Genomic DNA, 17,315 nt, shown 5'->3' with positions numbered 1-17,315 from the left:
CATTCTCATCCTCATCATGCTCATCCTCATAATCCTCATCCTCATTCTCATCATCCTCATCATTGTCATCCTCATCCTCCTCATTCTCCTCATCCTCATCATCCTCATCCTCCCTCCTCGTCCTCATCCTCCTCATCCTCCTCCTCCTCGTCCTCCTCCTCCTCATCCTCCTCATCCTCCTCATCCCCTGCCTTCCTCCTCCTCCTCCCTCCTCATCCTCATCCTCCTCATCCTTCTCCTCCTCCTCATCCTCATCCTCCTCATCCCCTGCCTTCCTCCTCCTCCTCCTCATCCTCCTCCTCCTCCTCATCCTCCTCATCCCCTGCCTTCCTCATCTTCCCTCCTCATCCTCCTGCCTTCCTCCTCTTCCTCCCTCCTCATTCTCCTCATCCTCCTCATCCTCCTGCCTTCCTCATCCTCATCCTCCTGCCTTCCTCCTCCTCATCCTCCTGCCTTCCTCCTCCTCATCTTCCTCATCCTCCTGTCTTCCTCATCTTCCTTCCTCGTCCTCTGCCTTCCTCCTCCTCCCTCATCCTCATCCTCCTGCCTTCCTCCTGCCTCCTTCCTGCTCCTCCCTTCTCATCCTTGCTCCTCATTCTCATTTCTCATTTTCCTTCCTCATCCTCTTTCTTTATTCTCCTTCCTCATCCTCCCTCCTCTTCCTCACTCCTCATCCTCCCTCCTTGTTCTCCTTCCTCATCCTCCTGCCTTTCTCCTCTTCCTTCCTCCTCCTCCTTCCTCATCCTCACTTCTCATTCTCCTTCCTCATCCTCCTTCCTCATCCTCTGCCTTCCTCCTCCTCTCCCTCCCCAGCCCCTCCCTCCCCTTCCTCCTTTCTTTTTCTTCTCCTCCTTTTCCTCCTTTTCCTCCTTTTCCTTCTTTCTCCCTCCTCATCCTCCCCCTCCTCCTCCTCCTCTCCCCCTCCGTCCTTCTGCTCTCTCCTTTTCTTCCTCCTCCTCCCCCCGTCTCCGTCCTCCTGCCTTCCTCCACTTCCTCTTCATCCTTCTTCCCTTCTTTTTCTCCCTCCTCCTCCTCCCTCCCGCTCCCCTCCGTTCCCCTATCCCGGTGTTATCCCGGTGTTTCCCGGAATCCCCAGCACGCCGTATCCCAGATCCCAGCGTTTCCCGTTGTTCCCAGCGCGCTGTGTCCTTTATCCCGTGCCCTGTGTCCCAAATCCCAAATCCTCCTTTATCCCATGCCCTGTGTCCCAAATCCCAAATCCCAGCGTTTCCCGTTGTTCCCAGCGCGCTGTGTCCTTTATCCCGAGCTCAGTGTCCCAAATCCCAAATCCCGTAATTCCCATCATTCCCAGAATGCCGTATCCCACATCCCATGTCCCATGTCCGGTATCCCATAGCCCATTGTCCCACACCCCCCATCCCAAATCCCGCTGTTCCCAGTCGTTCCCAGCGTGCTGTACCCCATACCCCGTACCCCATATCCCATACCCCATGTCCCAGATCCCAAATCCCGCTGTTCCCAGTCATTCCCAGCGTGCCGTACCCCATACCCCAGATCCCCTATCCCAGATCCCATACCCTATATCCCCCTATTCCAAATCTCGCTATTCCCAGTCGTTCCCAGCCTGCTGTACCCCATATCCCAGATCCCCTATCCCATACCCCATATCCCCCCATCCCAAATCCCGCTGTTCCCTGTCATTCCCAGCGTGCCGTACCCCCGTACCCCATACCCCATATCCCCTATCCCATATCCCAGATCCCAAATCCTGCTATTCCCTGTCATTCCCAGCATGCCCTACCCCCATATCCCCTATCCCATATCCCAAATCCCAAATCTTGCTATTCCCTGTCGTTCCCAGCATGCCATATCCCATATCCCGTATCCCAGATCCCATATCCCCTATCCCATATCCCCTATCCCATATCCACTACCCCATTTCCCAAATCCTGCTGTTCCCTGTCGTTCCCAGCATGCCGTACCCCATACCCATATCCCAAATCCCACTATTCCCTGTCGTTCCCAGCATGCTGTACCCCATACCCATATCCCAAATCCCGCTGTTCCCTGTCGTTCCCAGCATGCCATATCCCATATCTCCTATCCCATACCCCATATCCCATATCCCGTACCCCGAATCCCACATCCCGCTATTCCCTGTCATTCCCAGCGTGCTGTACCCCATACCCCATATCCCATATCCTGTGCCCTATATCCCAAATCCCAAATCCCACTGTTCCCTGTTGTTCCCAGCATGCCGTACCCCATACCCCAAATCCCGCTGTTCCCTGTCGTTCCCAGCATGCCGTACCCCATACCCCAAATTCCATACCCCAAATCCCACATCCCACTATTCCCTGTCGTTCCCAGCATGCCGTACCCCATACCCCAAATCCGAAATCCCAAATCCCACTATTCCCTGTCGTTCTCAGCATGCCGGTGGGGGTGGAGGATGCCACGTCCTCGGCCAGCATCACCCTGCGGGTGCAGCCCCACATCACCATCGGCACGCTCAAGGAGCAGGTACGGGGTCAGCGGGGTCACCTGGGGTCCCCTGGGGGGGATGGGGTCACTGGGATCCCCTGGGGGGGGATGGGGTCACTGGGGTCATCCAGGATCCCCTGGGGGCTGGGCCGGCCGCTGCTCTGGGGGAATCGGATTCCCGGGATCACCTGGGGCTCGCCTTGGCTTTTCCCTGGGCTCTCTCCTGGATTTCCCCCCGGGATCTCCCCTGGATTCCCCCCCGGGATCTCCCCTGGATTCCCCCCCGGGATCCCCCCTGGATTTCCCCCGGGATCCCCCCTGGATTTCCCCCCGGGATCTCCCCTGGATTCCCCCCCGGGATCTCCCCTGATTCCCCCCGGGATCCCCCCTGGATTCCCCCCCAGGATCCCCCCTGGATTCCCACCCGGGATCCCCCCTGGATTTCCCCCCGGGATCTCCCCTGATTCCCCCCGGGATCCCCCCTGGATTCCCCCTCGGGATCTCCCCTGGATTCCCCCCCGGGATCCCCCCTGGATTTCCCCCGGGATCCCCCCTGGATTCCCCCCCGGGATCCCCCCTGGATTTCCCCCTGGGATCTCCCCTGGATTCCCCCTCGGGATCTCCCCTGGATTTCCCCCTGGGATCTCCCCTGGATTCCCCCCCGGGCTCTCCCCTGATTCCCCCCGGGATCCCCCCTGGATTCCCCCCCGGGATCTCCCCTGATTCCCCCGGGATCCCCGCAGGTGTTCCGCGAGTACGGCTTCCACCCTCTGGCGCAGCGCTGGATCATCGGGCAGAGCCTGTGCTCGGACGGCCGCAGCCTGGGCTCCTACGGGATCCGCCGCGACGGGGACCCGGCCTTCCTCTTCCTGCTGTCGGCGCGGGCGGCGGGGCTGAGCCCGCAGCACTACCGGGAGCAGCAGGCGCATGGCCTGCTCCGCGCCCTGGCGCTGGACGCGCCCGCCGACGCCGCCGGGGACGCGGGCAGCTCGCCTGGCGCAGGTACGGGGCACGGGAGAGTGGTCATCATCATCATCATCATCATCATCATCATCGTCATCATCATCACTGTCATCATCATCATCCTCACCCTGCTCCTTCCTCACCCTGCTGCTCCCCCATCCCGCTCCTTCCTCGCCTGGCGCAGGTACGGGGCACGGGAGAGCAGTCATCATCGTCATCATCATCATCGTCATTGTCATCATCATCATCCTCACCCTGCTCCTTTCTCACCCTGCTCCTCCCCCATCCCGCTCCTTCCTCGCCTGGCGCAGGTACGGGGCACGGGAGTGTGGTCGTCATCGTCACCGTCATTGTCATCATCATCGTCGTCATTGTCATCATCATCATCCTCACCCTGCTCCTTCCTCACCCTGCTCCTTCCCCATCCCGCTCCTTCCTCGCCTGGCGCAGGTACAGGGCATGGGAGCGTGGTCGTCATCATCGTCATCATCATCATCATCCTCATCATCATCATCTTTATCCTCACCCTGTTTCTTCCTCACCCTGCTCCTTCCTGGCGCAGCTATGGGGGCACGGGGGCCTCATCGTCATCATCGTCATTCTCATCCTCATCCTCACCCTGCTCCTTCCTCTCCCTGCTCCTTCCCCATCCCTCTCCTTCCTCGCCTGGCGCAGCTACGGGGGCACGGGAGCCTCATCCTCATCATTGTCGTTCTCGTCATCATCCTCCCCCTCACTTTCACCCTGCTCCTTCCTCGCCCTGCTCCTTCCTCACCTGGCACAGGCACAGGGAGAGCCCACAGGATCTTCATCCTCATCCTCGCTCTGCTCCTTCCTCCTCTTCCTCACCCTGCTCCTTCCTGACGCTGCTCCTCCTTCATCATCCTCATCCTGCTCCCACTCCTGTTCCTTCCTCGCCCTCCCCATCCTGCTCCTTCCTCACCCACTTCTCCTCCTCCTCCTCCTGCTCCTGCTGCTGCTCCCGTTCCCTCCCTCTCCCTCCATGTCCTGTTCCCGGCCGGTGCCAGCCCGTCCCGTGTCCGGCTGTGTCCGCAGGCCGTGGCCCGGAGCCCCTGGAGCGGGTGGACACCGGCGACGTCCGCGAGCACCTGGACTCGCTGCAGCTCTGGGACGGTGCCGGGGCCCCGCCCGCGGCCCCTGAGCCCCGCCCGCCCTCACCTGAGCAGGTACGGGGGGTCCTGTCTGATCCTGATCCCGATCCCTGATCCCTGATCCCAATCCCTGATCCCTGATCCCAATCCCTGAGCCCCGCCTGCCCTCACCGGAGCAGGTACGGGGGGTCCTGTCTGATCCTGATCCCGATCCCTGATCCCTGATCCCAATCCCTGATCCCAATCCCTGAGCCCCGCCCGCCCTCACCGGAGCAGGTACGGGGGGTCCTGTCTGATCCTGATCCCAATCCCTGATCCCTGATCCCAGTCCCTGATCCCGATCCCAATCCCAATCCCTGATCCTGATCCCTGAGCCCCGCCCGCCCTCACCAGAGCAGGTATGGGGGGTCCTGTCTGATCCTGATCCCTGATCCTGATCCCTGATCCCGATCCCAATCCCAATCCCTGATCCCAGTCCCAATCCCAATCCCTGAGCCCCGCCCGCCCTCACCGGAGCAGGTACGGGGGGTCCTGTCTGATCCTGATCCGATCCCTGATCCCAATCCCTGATCCCGATCCCGATCCCAATCCCTGATCCCAATCCCTGATCCCGATCCCTGAGCCCCGCCCACCCTCACCGGAGCAGGTACGGGGGGTCCTGTCTGATCCCGATCCCTGATCCCAATCCCTGATCCCGATCCCAATCCCGATCCCAATCCCTGATCCCAGTCCCAATCCCAATCCCTGAGCCCCGCCCGCCCTCACCTGAGCAGTACGGGGGGTCCTGTCTGATCCCGATCCCTGATCCCGATCCCAATCCCTGATCCCTGATCCCGATCCCTGAGCCCCGCCTGCCCTCACCAGAGCAGGTACGGGGGGTCCTGTCTGATCCCGATCCCGATCCCTGATCCCAATCCTGATCCCGATCCCTGAGCCCGATCCCGATCCCTGATCCCAATCCTGATCCCAATCCCTGAGCCCGATCCTGATCCCTGATCCCAATCCTGATCCTGATCCTTGAGCCCGATCCTGATCCCTGATCCCAATCCTGATCCCTGAGCCCCGCCCGCCCTCACCTGAGCAGGTACAGGGGGTCCTGTCTGATCCTGATCCCAATCCAATCCCTGATCCCAATCCTGATCCCAATCCCTGATCCTGATCCCGATCCTGATCCCTGATCCCAATCCCAATCCCGATCCTAGTCCCTGAGCCCCGCCCTCCCTCACCTGAGCAGGTACGGGGGGTCCTGTCTGATCCTGATCCCTGATCCCGATCCCAATCCCAATCCCAATCCCTGATCCCAGTCCCAATCCAATCCCTGAGCCCCGCCCGCCCTCACCGGAGCAGGTACGGGGGGTCCTGTCTGATCCCGATCCCTGATCCCAATCCCTGATCCCGATCCCAATCCCTGATCCCAATCCCTGATCCCGATCCCTGAGCCCGCCCACCCTCACCGGAGCAGGTACGGGGGGTCCTGTCTGATCCAGATCCTGATCCCAATCCCTGATCCCGATCCCAATCCCGATCCCAATCCCTGATCCCAGTCCCAATCCCAATCCCTGAGCGCCGCCCGCCCTCACCTGAGCAGGTACGGGGGGTCCTGTCTGATCCCGATCCCTGATCCCGATCCCAATCCCTGATCCCTGATCCCGATCCCTGAGCCCCACCTGCCCTCACCAGAGCAGGTACGGGGGGTCCTGTCTGATCCTGATCCCAATCCCAATCCCTGATCCCAATCCTGATCCCAATCCCTGATCCTGATCCCGATCCTGATCCCTGATCCCAATCCCAATCCCGATCCCAGTCCCTGAGCCCCGCCCACCCTCACCTGAGCAGGTACGGGGGGTCCTGTCTGATCCCGATCCCAATCCCAATCCCGATCCCGCTCCCTGATCCCAATTCCCGATCCCGATCCTAATTCCCGATCCCAATCCCGATCCCAATCCCTGATCCCCGCCCGCCCTCACCGAGCAGGTTCGGGGTGGGGGCGGCTCCCAGCCCATTCCCCATTCCCAGAGTTCCGGGGAGAATCCGAGCTCAGCCCCGTTCCCGTTCTGTTCCCGGTGCCCGAGGGCGGGCGCTGCCCCGGTGCCCATTCCCGTTCCCATTCTGTTCCCGGTGCCCGAGGGCGGCGCTGCTGCCCGGTGCCCATTCCCGTGCCCGTTCTGTTCCCGGTGCCCGAGGGCGGGCACTGCCCCGGTGCCCATTCCCGTGCCCGTTCTGTTCCCGGTGCCCGAGGGCGGGCACTGCCCCGGTGCCCATTCCCGTGCCCGTTCTGTTCCCGGTGCCCGAGGGCGGGCACTGCCCCGGTGCCCGTTCCCGTGCCCGTTCTGTTCCCGGTGCCCGAGGGCGGGGCACTGCCCCGGTATCCGTTCCCAGCCCCGGTGCCCGTTCCCGTGCCCGTTCCCATGCCCATTCCCATTGCAGGCGGGCTGGCCGTGCCCCCGGTGCCCGTGCCTGTTCCCATGCCCGTTCCCATTGCAGGCGGGCTGGCCGTGCCCCCGGTGCCCGTTCCCGTGCCCCCGGTGCCCATTCCCGTGCCCGTTCCCATGCCCGTTCCCATTCCAGGCGGGCTGGCCGTGCCCCCCGGTGCACGTTCCTGAACAAGCCCACGCGCCCTGGCTGTGAGATGTGCAGTTCCCCCCGGCCCGAGGGGTACCGGGTGCCGGCGGGCACCGCCCCGACCCCGCAGAGCAGCAGCGGCTGCAGAGGGAGCAGGACGGGACCCGCCAGTGCCAGCAGGTACCGGATCCGGGGATCAGGGATCAATGGGATTGGGGGATCAATGGGATTGGAGATCAATGGGATTGGGGACCCGCCAGTGCCAGCAGGTACCGGATCTGGGCGGTCAGGGATCCGGGGGGTCAGGGATCAGTGGGATCTGGGAAATCAATGGGGTCAGGGATCGGTGCGATCCAGGGTGTGGGATCACAGGGGATCCAGTGGTTGTGGGATCGAGGAGGATCCAGGGGTTCTGGGATCGGGGTGGATCCAGCAGTACCAAGATTGGGGGATCCGGCATTGGGGGATGGGGACACCGGGATCCTGTGGGGACACTGGGGTGCTGTGGGGACACCGGGATCCTGCAGGGATGGGGACACCGGGAGCCTGTGGGGACACCGGGATCCTGCAGGGATGGGAACACTGGGATCCTGCAGGGATGGGGACACCGGGATCCTGTGGGGACACCGGGATCCTGTGGCGTTCCAAGGAACGGGACGGGGGGAGGGGACACACCCAGGGACCCCCCGAGTCCCATTCGGTGCCGTGGCTGTGCCGGGGATCGGGGATCCGGTGCTGGGATGGGACCCCTGGGGGCAGGAACTGGGACGATCTGGGAGGAACGGGCTGGAGTTGAGAGGGACCCGGTGGGATCAGGGATCCACCGGTCCTGGGGTCAGGGTGGAGCCGGCAGCTCTGGGATCGGGGATCCACCGGTCCTGGGGTTGGGGTGCAGCCGGCAGCTCTGGGATCGGGGATCCACCGGTCCTGGGGTTGGGGTGCAGCCGGCAGCTCTGGGATCGGGGATCGGGCACTGGGCAGCTCTGGGATCGGGGATCAGGCACTGGGCCGCTCTGGGATCAGGGATCGGGCATTGGGCAGTGCCGGGATCAGGGATCAGGCACTGGGCAGCGCCGGGATCAGGGATCGGGCAGTGCCAGGATCGGGGATCGGGCAGTGCCAGGATCGGGGATCGGGCAGCGCCGGGATCAGGGATCGGGGATCGGGCAGTGCCGGGATCAGGGATCGGGGATCGGGCAGCGCTGGGATCGGGGATCGGGCAGTGCCGGGATCAGGGATCGGGGATCGGGCAGCGCTGGGATCGGGGATCGGGCAGCGCCGGGATCAGGGATCGGGGATCGGGCAGTGCCGGGATCAGGGATCGGGGATCGGGCAGCGCTGGGATCGGGGATCGGGCAGTGCCGGGATCAGGGATCAGGCAGTGCCAGGATCAGGGATCGGGGATCGGGCAGCGCCGGGATCAGGGATCGGGGATCGGGCAGCGCTGGGATCGGGGATCGGGGATCGGGCAGTGCCGGGATCAGGGATCAGGGATCGGGCAGTGCTGGGATCAGGGATCCGTCTCTCCGTCCCTCCCCTGCACCAGCCCGGGAGCCGCTGGGTCGTTCCCGTTCCCGGGATCCGTTCCCGTCCCCATTCCCGTTCCCGGGATCCCTCCCCGTTCCCGTTCCCGGGATCCGGTTCCGTTTCAACGCCCCCCGGCAGGGGGTCCCGGGGGCTCGGGGGTCCCAGTGGGCACTGATGATCCTTCTCCTCTCTCTCCCCTCTCCTCTCTCTCCTCTCCCTCTCTCCCCCCCTCTCTCCCCCTCCCTTCCCCTCTCTCCCCTCTACCCACTCATCCCTCTCTCCCCCTCTCTCCCCCTCTCCTCTCCCTCTCTCCCCTCTCCCCCTCTCTCTCCCCTCTCTCCCCTCTCTCCCCCTCTCTCCTCCCTCTCTCCCCTCTCTCCCCCTCTCTCTCCCTCTCCCCTCTCTCCCTCTCTCCCCTCTCTCTCCCCTCCCCTCTCTCCCCTCTCTCCCCCTCTCCCCCTCTCTCCCCTCTCTCCCTCTCTCCCCTCTCTCCCCTCTCTCCCCCTCCCCTCTCTCCCCTCTCTCCCCTCTCTCCCCTCTCTCCCCTCTCTCCCCTCATCCCCTCTCTCCCTCTCCCTCCTCTCTCCCCTCTCTCCCTCTCTCCCCTCTCTCCTCCTCTCTCCCCTCTCTCCCCTCACTCTCCCCTCTCTCCCTCTCTCCCCTCTCTCCCTCTCTCCCTCTCTCCCCTCTCTCCCCCTCTCTCCCCTCTCTCCCCTCTCTCTCCCTCTCTCCCCCTCTCCCTCTCTCTCCCTCTCTCTCCCTCTCTCCCCCCTCTCCCCTCTCTCCCCTCTCTCCCTCTCCTCCCCTCTCTCCCTCTCTCCCCTCTCTCTCCCTCTCTCCCCCTCTCTCCCCCTCTCCCCTCTCTCCCCTCTCTCCCCTCTCTCCCCTCCCTCTCCCCTCCCTCTCCCCTCTCTCCCCTCTCTCCGTCTCCCTCTCTCCCCTCTCCCCCTCTCCCCTCCGGACCCCGCCGGGAGCAGGGACAGAGCCAGGACGGCTCTGACGGGGCCCTGCAGGGATTCCTCCGCCTCTGCTCCGAGCTCGGCTGACCCGGACCCCCCGGGATCCCCCCCAAAACCCCCGGACCCCCCCAAAACCCCCCGGGACCCCACTGGGACCCCCCCCAGGACCCCTCAAGACCCCCTGGGACTCCCCAGACCCTCCTGACCCATGGGACCCCCCCCTGGGACCCCCCCCGGGACCCCCAGGACCCCCCTGCACGGGGGGGTTTGGGGGGGAGGTGCTGCTCACTCGGGGGGCTCGGGGGGGGCCCCGGGGTGGGGGGGAGGGGCCGGGCCGGTCACTGCCCCCCGGCATTGTCCCCTGGGGGGTGGGGCAGCTCGGGGGGGGGCTCAGGTTTGGGGGAGCTCTGGGGGGCTCAGGCTTGGGGGTCCCTGAGGCTCTGGGGCTCCTGGATGGGGGGGGCTCAGGTTTGGGGGGCTCAGGTTTGGGGTCTCTCAGGTTTGGGGTCTCTCAGCTTTGGGGGTCCCAGGTTTATGGGTCTCTAAGGTTTGGGGGTCTCAGCTTTGAGGGTCTCTCAGCTTTGGGGTCTCTCAGCTTTGGGGTCTCTCAGCTTTGGGGGTCCCAGGTTTGGGGTCTCTCAGCTTTGGGGTCTCTCAGCTTTGGGGGTCCCAGGTTTGGGGGTCTCAGCTTTGGGGTCTCTCACGTTTGGGGGTCTCAGCTTTGGGGTCTCTCAGGTTTGGGGTCTCTAAGGTTTGGGGTCTCAGCTTTGGGGTCTCTCAGCTTTGGGGTCTCTCAGCTTTGGGGTCTCTAAGGTTGGGGTCTCAGCTTTGGGGTCTCTCAGCTTTGGGGTCTCTCAGCTTTGGGGTCTCTCAGGTTTGGGGGTCCCAGGTTTGGGGGGTCTCAGCTTTGGGGTCTCTGAGTCCTCGCCCGGCCATGTGGGAATGGGGGGGAGGTGTCTGGGGGGTCTCTACTGAGCTGTGACCCCGGATTTGGGGGCCCCGGTTCTGCCCCCCCATTAAAGCCTCGTCCCACCCCCCGGCTCCGGCGGCTCCGTCTGTGGGGAGGGGTCGGGATGGGTGCTGGGGTGGATTGTGGGGTTCGGGGGGCACCGGGGCAGGGGGGACCCGTCCCAGCCGGATCCTGGGGATCCCCCAGAGCATCTCTGGGGGGGGGGAACCCCTCCAAGTGTCCCCAGAATGTCCCTGGGAGCCCCCGGGAGCCCCTGGTGAGCTGGGGACACTCGGGGACACAGCTCAGGGCGGGACAGCCTTGCCTTCCCTTCTTTTTCCCTTCCCTTTTCCCTTTTCCCTTCCCTTTCCCTTTCCCCTTCCCTTTTCCCCCTTTTCCATTTGCTTTCCCCCTTTCCTCGTTGCTTCCCTTTTCCCCTTCCCCGTCTCCCTTTTCCTTCTTTCATTTCCCCTTCTCCCCTCTCCTTTTCTCTTTTCCATTTTTCCCTCTTTTTCTCTTTTCTGCTCCCCCTCCTTTTCCCCTTTTCCCCTTCCCCTTTTCCTTTTCCTTCCCCGGGGGCTGTTCCTGACTGGGGCCGTTCCCATTCCTCACTGGGGCCGTTCCCATTCCCCACTGGGGCCGTTCCCATTCCCCACTGGGGTCGTTCCCATCCCTCACTGGGGTCGTTCCCATTCCCCACTGGGGCCGTTCCCATTCCTCACTGGGGCCGTTCCCATTCCCCACTGGGGCTGTTCCCATTCCCCACTGGGGCCGTTCCCATCCCTCACTGGGGCCGTTCCCATTCCCCACTGGGGCCGTTCCCATTCCCACTGGGGCTGTTCCCATCCCTCACTGGGGCCGTTCCCATTCCTTACTGGGGCCGTTCCCATCCTCACTGGGGCCGTTCCCGTTCCCCACTGGGGCCGTTCCCGTTCCCCACTGGGGCCGTTCCCATTCCCACTGGGGGCCGTTCCCGTTCCCCACTGGGGCCGTTCCCGTTCCCACTGGGGCCGTTCCCATTCCTCACTGGGGCCGTTCCCATTCCCCACTGGGGCCGTTCCCATTCCCCACTGGGGCCGTTCCCATTCCCCACTGGGGCCGTTCCCATTCCTCACTGGGGCCGTTCCCGTTCCTCACTGGGGCCGTTCCCATTCCCCACTGGGGCCGTTGCCATTCCCACTGGGGCTGTTCCCATTCCCCCCACTGGGGCCGTTCCCATTCCCCGACTGGGGCTGTTCCCATCCCTCACTGGGGCCGTTCCCATTCCCCACTGGGGCCGTTCCCATTCCTCACTGGGGCCGTTCCCATTCCCCACTGGGGCCATTCCCATCCTCACTGGGGCCGTTCCCATTCCTCACTGGGGCCGTTCCCATTCCCCACTGGGGCCATTCCCATCCTCACTGGGGCCGTTCCCATTCCCCACTGGGGCCATTCCATCCTCACTGGGGCTGTTCCCATCCCTCACTGGGGCCGTTCCCATTCCCACTGGGGCCGTTCCCGTTCCTCACTGGGGCCGTTCCCATCCTCACTGGGGCCGTTCCCATTCCCACTGGGGCCGTTCCCATCCCCCACTGGGGCCGTTCCCATCCTCACTGGGGCCGTTCCCGTTCCTCACTGGGGCTGTTCCCATTCCTCACTGGGGCCGTTCCCATTCCCACTGGGGCCGTTCCCATTCCTCACTGGGGCCGTTCCCATTCCCACTGGGGCCGTTCCCATCCCCCACTGGGGCCGTTCCCATTCCCATCCTCACTGGGGCCGTTCCCATTCCCCACTGGGGCCGTTCCCATTCCCCACTGGGGCCGTTCCCATTCCTCTTCCTCACTGGGGCCGTTCCCGTTCCTCACTGGGGCCGTTCCCATTCCCCACTGGGGCCGTTGCCATTCCACTGGGGCTGTTCCCATTCCCCCACTGGGGCCGTTCCCATTCCCGACTGGGGCTGTTCCATCCCTCACTGGGGCCGTTCCCATTCCCCACTGGGGCCGTTCCCATTCCTCACTGGGGCCGTTCCCATTCCCCACTGGGGCCATTCCCATCCTCACTGGGGCCGTTCCCATTCCTCACTGGGGCCGTTCCCATTCCCCACTGGGGCCATTCCCATCCTCACTGGGGCCGTTCCCATTCCCCACTGGGGCCATTCCCATCCTCACTGGGGCTGTTCCCATCCCTCACTGGGGCCGTTCCCATTCCCACTGGGGCCGTTCCCGTTCCTCACTGGGGCCGTTCCCATCCTCACTGGGGCCGTTCCCATTCCCACTGGGGCCGTTCCCATCCCCCACTGGGCCGTTCCCATCCTCACTGGGCCGTTCCCGTTCCTCACTGGGGCTGTTCCCATTCCTCACTGGGGCCGTTCCCATTCCCACTGGGGCCGTTCCCATTCCTCACTGGGGCCGTTCCCATTCCCACTGGGGCCGTTCCATCCCCCACTGGGGCCGTTCCCATTCCCATCCTCACTGGGGCCGTTCCCATTCCTCACTGGGGCCGTTCCCGTTCCCCACTGGGGCCGTTCCCGTTCCTCACTGGGGCTGTTCCCATTCCTCACTGGGGCCGTTCCCATTCCCACTGGGGCCGTTCCCATTCCTCACTGGGGCCGTTCCCATTCCCACTGGGGCTGTTCCCATTCCCACTGGGGCCGTTCCCATCCTCACTGGGGCCGTTCCCATTCCCATCCTCACTGGGGCCGTTCCCATTCCCCACTGGGGCCGTTCCATGACCTGCCCTGTTCCCGCTCCTCGCTGGGACCATCCCACCCCTGTTTTCCCCGTCATTTCCCCGTCATTTCCCATCCTTTCCCCATCATTTCCCCATCCTTTCCCCATCCTTTCCCCGTCATTTCCCCGCTGTCCCGGTTCCCCGCAGGCGCTGGAGGCAGAGCGGCAGCGGAACTTCCAGCAGCTGCTGCGGGCGGAGGAGGCGGAGCTGGTGCCGAACCCGGAGCCGCTGGAGTGCGGGATCTGCCTGCAGCCGGTGCCGGCGGGCCGGGGGGTGCTGCTGCGGGACTGCCTGCACAGCTTCTGCCGGTACCGGCGCCCGGCACCGCCGGGACACCCCCTGGCACCCCCTGGCACCCCCTGACACCCCTCTGACACCCCCGGGACACCCCCCTGACCCCCATCCACCACCAGGACACCCCCGGGACACCCCGGGACAACCCCGGGACACCCCCTGGCACCCCCGGGACACCCCCTGGCACCCCCGGGACCAACCCCTGACACCCCCGGGACACCCCCTGGCACCCCCGGGACCAACCCCTGACACCCCTGGGACCAACCCCTGGCACCCCCGGGACACCCCCGGACCCCCCCAGGACCCCCCACGTTTGCAGTGACACAGCCCTGGGACCCCCCCCCGAATTGCCAGGGCCGGTGCCAACATCCCCCAGCCCCAAAGTGACCCCACGGAGCCCCCACCCCACCCAGTGACCGGCCCCAAGAGCCACCCCGAGCCCCCAGAGTGCCCACCCCGAGCCCCCAGAGTGCCCAGTGCCCCCCAGAGTGCCCCAGTGCCCACCCCCGAGCCCCCCCAGTGCCCAGTGCCCATCCCTGAGCCCCCCCACACCATCCCAGTGCCCATCCCCGAGCCCCCCCAGTGCCCAGTGCCCATCCATGAGCCCCCCACACCATCCCAGTGCCCACCCCCAGCCCCCCCAGTGCCCATCCCCGAGCCCCCCACACCATCCCAGTGCCCACCCCAAGCCCCCAGAGTGCCCCAGTGCCCACCCCGAGCCCCCCACACCATCCCAGTGCCCATCCCTGAGCCCCTCCAGTGCCCAGTGCCCATCCATGAGCCCCCCACACCATCCCAGTGCCCACCCTGAGCCCCCCACACCATCCCAGTGCCCATCCCTGAGCCCCCCAGTGCCCAGTGCCCATCCCTGAGCCCCCCACACCATCCCAGTGCCCATCCCCGAGCCCCCCAGTGCCCAATGCCCATCCCCGAGCCCCCCACACCATCCCAGTGCCCATCCCCGAGCCCCCCAGTGCCCAATGCCCATCCCCGAGCCCCCCGGTGCCCACCCCGGCCCCGCCCAGGGTGACCCCGCTGTGCCAGGGAGTGCCTGCGCCAGGTGATCACCTACAGCGAGGAGCCGCTGGTGCCCTGCCCCTTCCGCGATGCCACCTACGCGTGCGGCAGCCACCTGCAGGAGCGTGAGATCCGCGCAGTGCGTGGGGCTGGGGGGTCCGGGGGGGTCCCGGGTGGGTGTCAGTGCCCCGGGGGTGTCCCACGGGTGGGTGTCAGTGACTCAGGGTGTCCCAGGGTGTCCCACGGGTGGCTGTCAGTGCCCCGGGGGTCCCGCGGGTGGGTGTCAGTGACTCAGGGTGTCCCGGGGGTGTCCCACGGGTGGCTGTCAGTGCCCCGGGGGTCCCGCGGGTGGGTGTCAGTGACTCAGGGTGTCCCACGGGTGTCCCACGGGTGGGTGCCGGTGCCCCGGGGGTGTCCCACGGGTGGGTGTCAGTGACTCAGGGTGTCCCACGGGTGTCCCACGGGTGGGTGCCGGTGCCCCGGGGGTGTCCCACGGGTGGGTGTCAGTGACAGGGTGTCCCACGGGTGGGTGTCAGTGACTCAGGGTGTCCCACGGGTGTCCCACGGGTGGGTGTCAGTGCCCCGGGTGTCCCACGGGTGGGTGTCAGTGACTCAGGGTGTCCCACGGGTGGGTATCAGTGCCCCGGGGGTCCCGCGGGTGGCTGTCAGTGCCCCGGGGGTGTCCCGCGGGTGGGTGTCAATGACTCAGGGTGTCCCGCGGGTGGCTGTCAGTGACTCAGGGTGTCCCACGGGTGGCTGTCAGTGCCCCGGGGGTGTCCCACGGGTGGGTGTCAGTGCCCCAGGGGTGTCCCACGGGTGGGTGTCAGTGACTCAGGGTGTCCCACGGGTGGCTGTCAGTGCCCCGGGGGTGTCCCACGGGTGGGTGCCGGTGGCTCGGGAGGTGCCAACACCCCCCGCCCGGCAGCTGCTATCCCCCGAGGAGCACGCGCGCTTCCTGGCGCGGGGGCTGGCGCTGGCCGAGCGCCGCAGCCGGAACAGCTTCCACTGCCGCGGCCGCGACTGCCCGGGCTGGTGCTTCTACGAGGACGCCGTCAACGAGTTCCCGTGCCCGGTGTGCGGGGCCCTCAACTGCCTCCTGTGCAAGGTGGGCCCGGGGGGGGTCCTGGGGGGGTCCCGGGGGGGTGCCGGGGGTGCCAGCGCTGACCCCGCCCATCCCCAGGCCATCCACGAGGGCCAGAACTGCCGCCAGTACCAGGACGAGCTGCAGCTGCGGGCGCTGGACGACGCGGGCCCGCACGGCAGACGCGGGACATGCTGCAGGTGCGGGGCTTGGGGGGCTTTGGGGGGGGGTCCGGGGGGGTCCCCGCGGCCCTGACACCCCCCCGGGCCCCCCCAGACGCTGGTGCAGCGGGGCGAGGCCATGCACTGCCCCACGTGCCGCATCGTGGTGCAGAAGAAGGACGGGTGCGACTGGATCCGGTGCACCGTGTGCCAGACCGAGATCTGCTGGGTCACCAAGGGACCCCGATGGGGGCCGGCGGTGAGGGGGGGGCTCGGGGGGGGCTGGGGGCGGCCAGGGGATCCAGGGGGATCCAGGGGGTCTGGGGATCCGGGGGATCCGGTGCACCGTGTGCCAGACCGAGATCTGCTGGGTCACCAAGGAACCCCGATGGGGACTGGGGGCTCAGGGGGGTCCTGGGGGGTCTCAAGGGGTCTTGGGATGAGGGGGGGGTCACCAAGGAGCTGCGCTGGGGGCTGCGGGGGAGGGAGCCCTGGGGTGAGCTCCGGGGGGGCTGGAGGACCCCAGGGCCACCAAGGGCCACAGAGGTGGCCAGGACTGAGGGGGGGCCCGGGGTCACCAAGGAGCTGCGCTGGGGGTGACGGGGGAGGGAGGGTCCCGGGGGGAGCAAGGAGGGGCACAGGGAGCCGAGGGGCAGAGAGTGACCCCAGGCTGGGCTCTCCCTGACCTCTGACCCCTGGGGGGACACAGAGTGACCCCAGGCTGGGCTCCCCCTGACCTCTGACCCCTGTTTGGGACACAGACTGACCCCAGGCTGGGCTCCCCCTGACCTCTGACCCCTGTTTGGGACACAGAGTGACCCAGGCTGGGCTCCCCCTGACCTCTGACCCCTGTTTGGGACACAGAGTGACCCCAGGCTGGGCTCCCCCTGACCTCTGACCCCTGACCCCCGCAGGGCCCTGGTGACACCAGCGGCGGCTGTCGCTGCAACATCAACGGGCAGAGGTGCCACCCCCAGTGCCAGAACTGCCACTGACCCCAGGGCACCCCCAGGACACCCCCAGGACACCCCCGGGGACACCGAGGGAGTGGCGGAGGCAGCGCCCGGCTCCGGGCCCGGAGACGCCCGAGGGCACCGGGAGGGGCCCCGTCCATGGGGCCGGAGGGAGAGCGGGCACGGGGCCAGGGCCGGCCGGACAGACAGGACGGACACTGGGCCAGGGCCGACGGACACGGAACGGCCTCAGGGCCCCGGGACCCGCGGGGGGCACGGCCCGGGGGGCCCAATAAAGCCACTGAGGGCCACAGCCTGGCACGGGGGCCAGCGGCGGGGGGACACGGGGGTCACCCGGGGGGGGGATGGGACAGTGACGGGGACAGGGGTCACCCCAGGGAGGGGGCACAGTGACGGGGACAGGGGTCACTCCTGGGGTGGGGGACAGGGGTCAGTCCTGGGGTGGGTCAGGGGGAGCTGGAGCTCAGTGAGACCCCAAAACCAGCGGGGACGGCGGTGGGGACACGGCCCCAGCATGGCCTGGCCTGGCCTGGCCTGACCCACGGCCTGACCCACAGCCTGA

At 66.3% G+C, this 17,315-nt stretch overlaps 1 protein-coding gene across 1 annotated transcript; it reads left to right on the top strand.

Moving 5' to 3' along the window:
• The first annotated feature begins 2,351 nt into the window (after positions 1 to 2,351).
• On the top strand, positions 2,352 to 16,870 carry LOC125320935 (ranBP-type and C3HC4-type zinc finger-containing protein 1-like). Its single transcript, XM_048293353.1, is given in 15 exon segments — positions 2,352 to 2,484; positions 3,189 to 3,447; positions 4,465 to 4,595; positions 4,914 to 4,918; positions 5,385 to 5,389; positions 5,825 to 5,867; positions 7,089 to 7,189; positions 7,192 to 7,262; positions 13,374 to 13,534; positions 14,565 to 14,676; positions 15,463 to 15,642; positions 15,718 to 15,789; positions 15,792 to 15,818; positions 15,895 to 16,038; positions 16,694 to 16,870. Coding segments are annotated over 15 exon segments (1,482 nt in total). The 5' UTR covers positions 2,352 to 2,394; the 3' UTR covers positions 16,775 to 16,870.
• Positions 16,871 to 17,315: the final 445 nt, after the last annotated feature.

The sequence above is a fragment of the Corvus hawaiiensis genome, unplaced genomic scaffold, assembly GCF_020740725.1.
Source record: "Corvus hawaiiensis isolate bCorHaw1 unplaced genomic scaffold, bCorHaw1.pri.cur scaffold_297_ctg1, whole genome shotgun sequence".
Lineage (NCBI taxonomy): Eukaryota > Metazoa > Chordata > Aves > Passeriformes > Corvidae > Corvus > Corvus hawaiiensis.
Note: the sequence above shows the minus strand (reverse complement) of the source record. Positions and strands in the feature narration are given on the sequence as shown.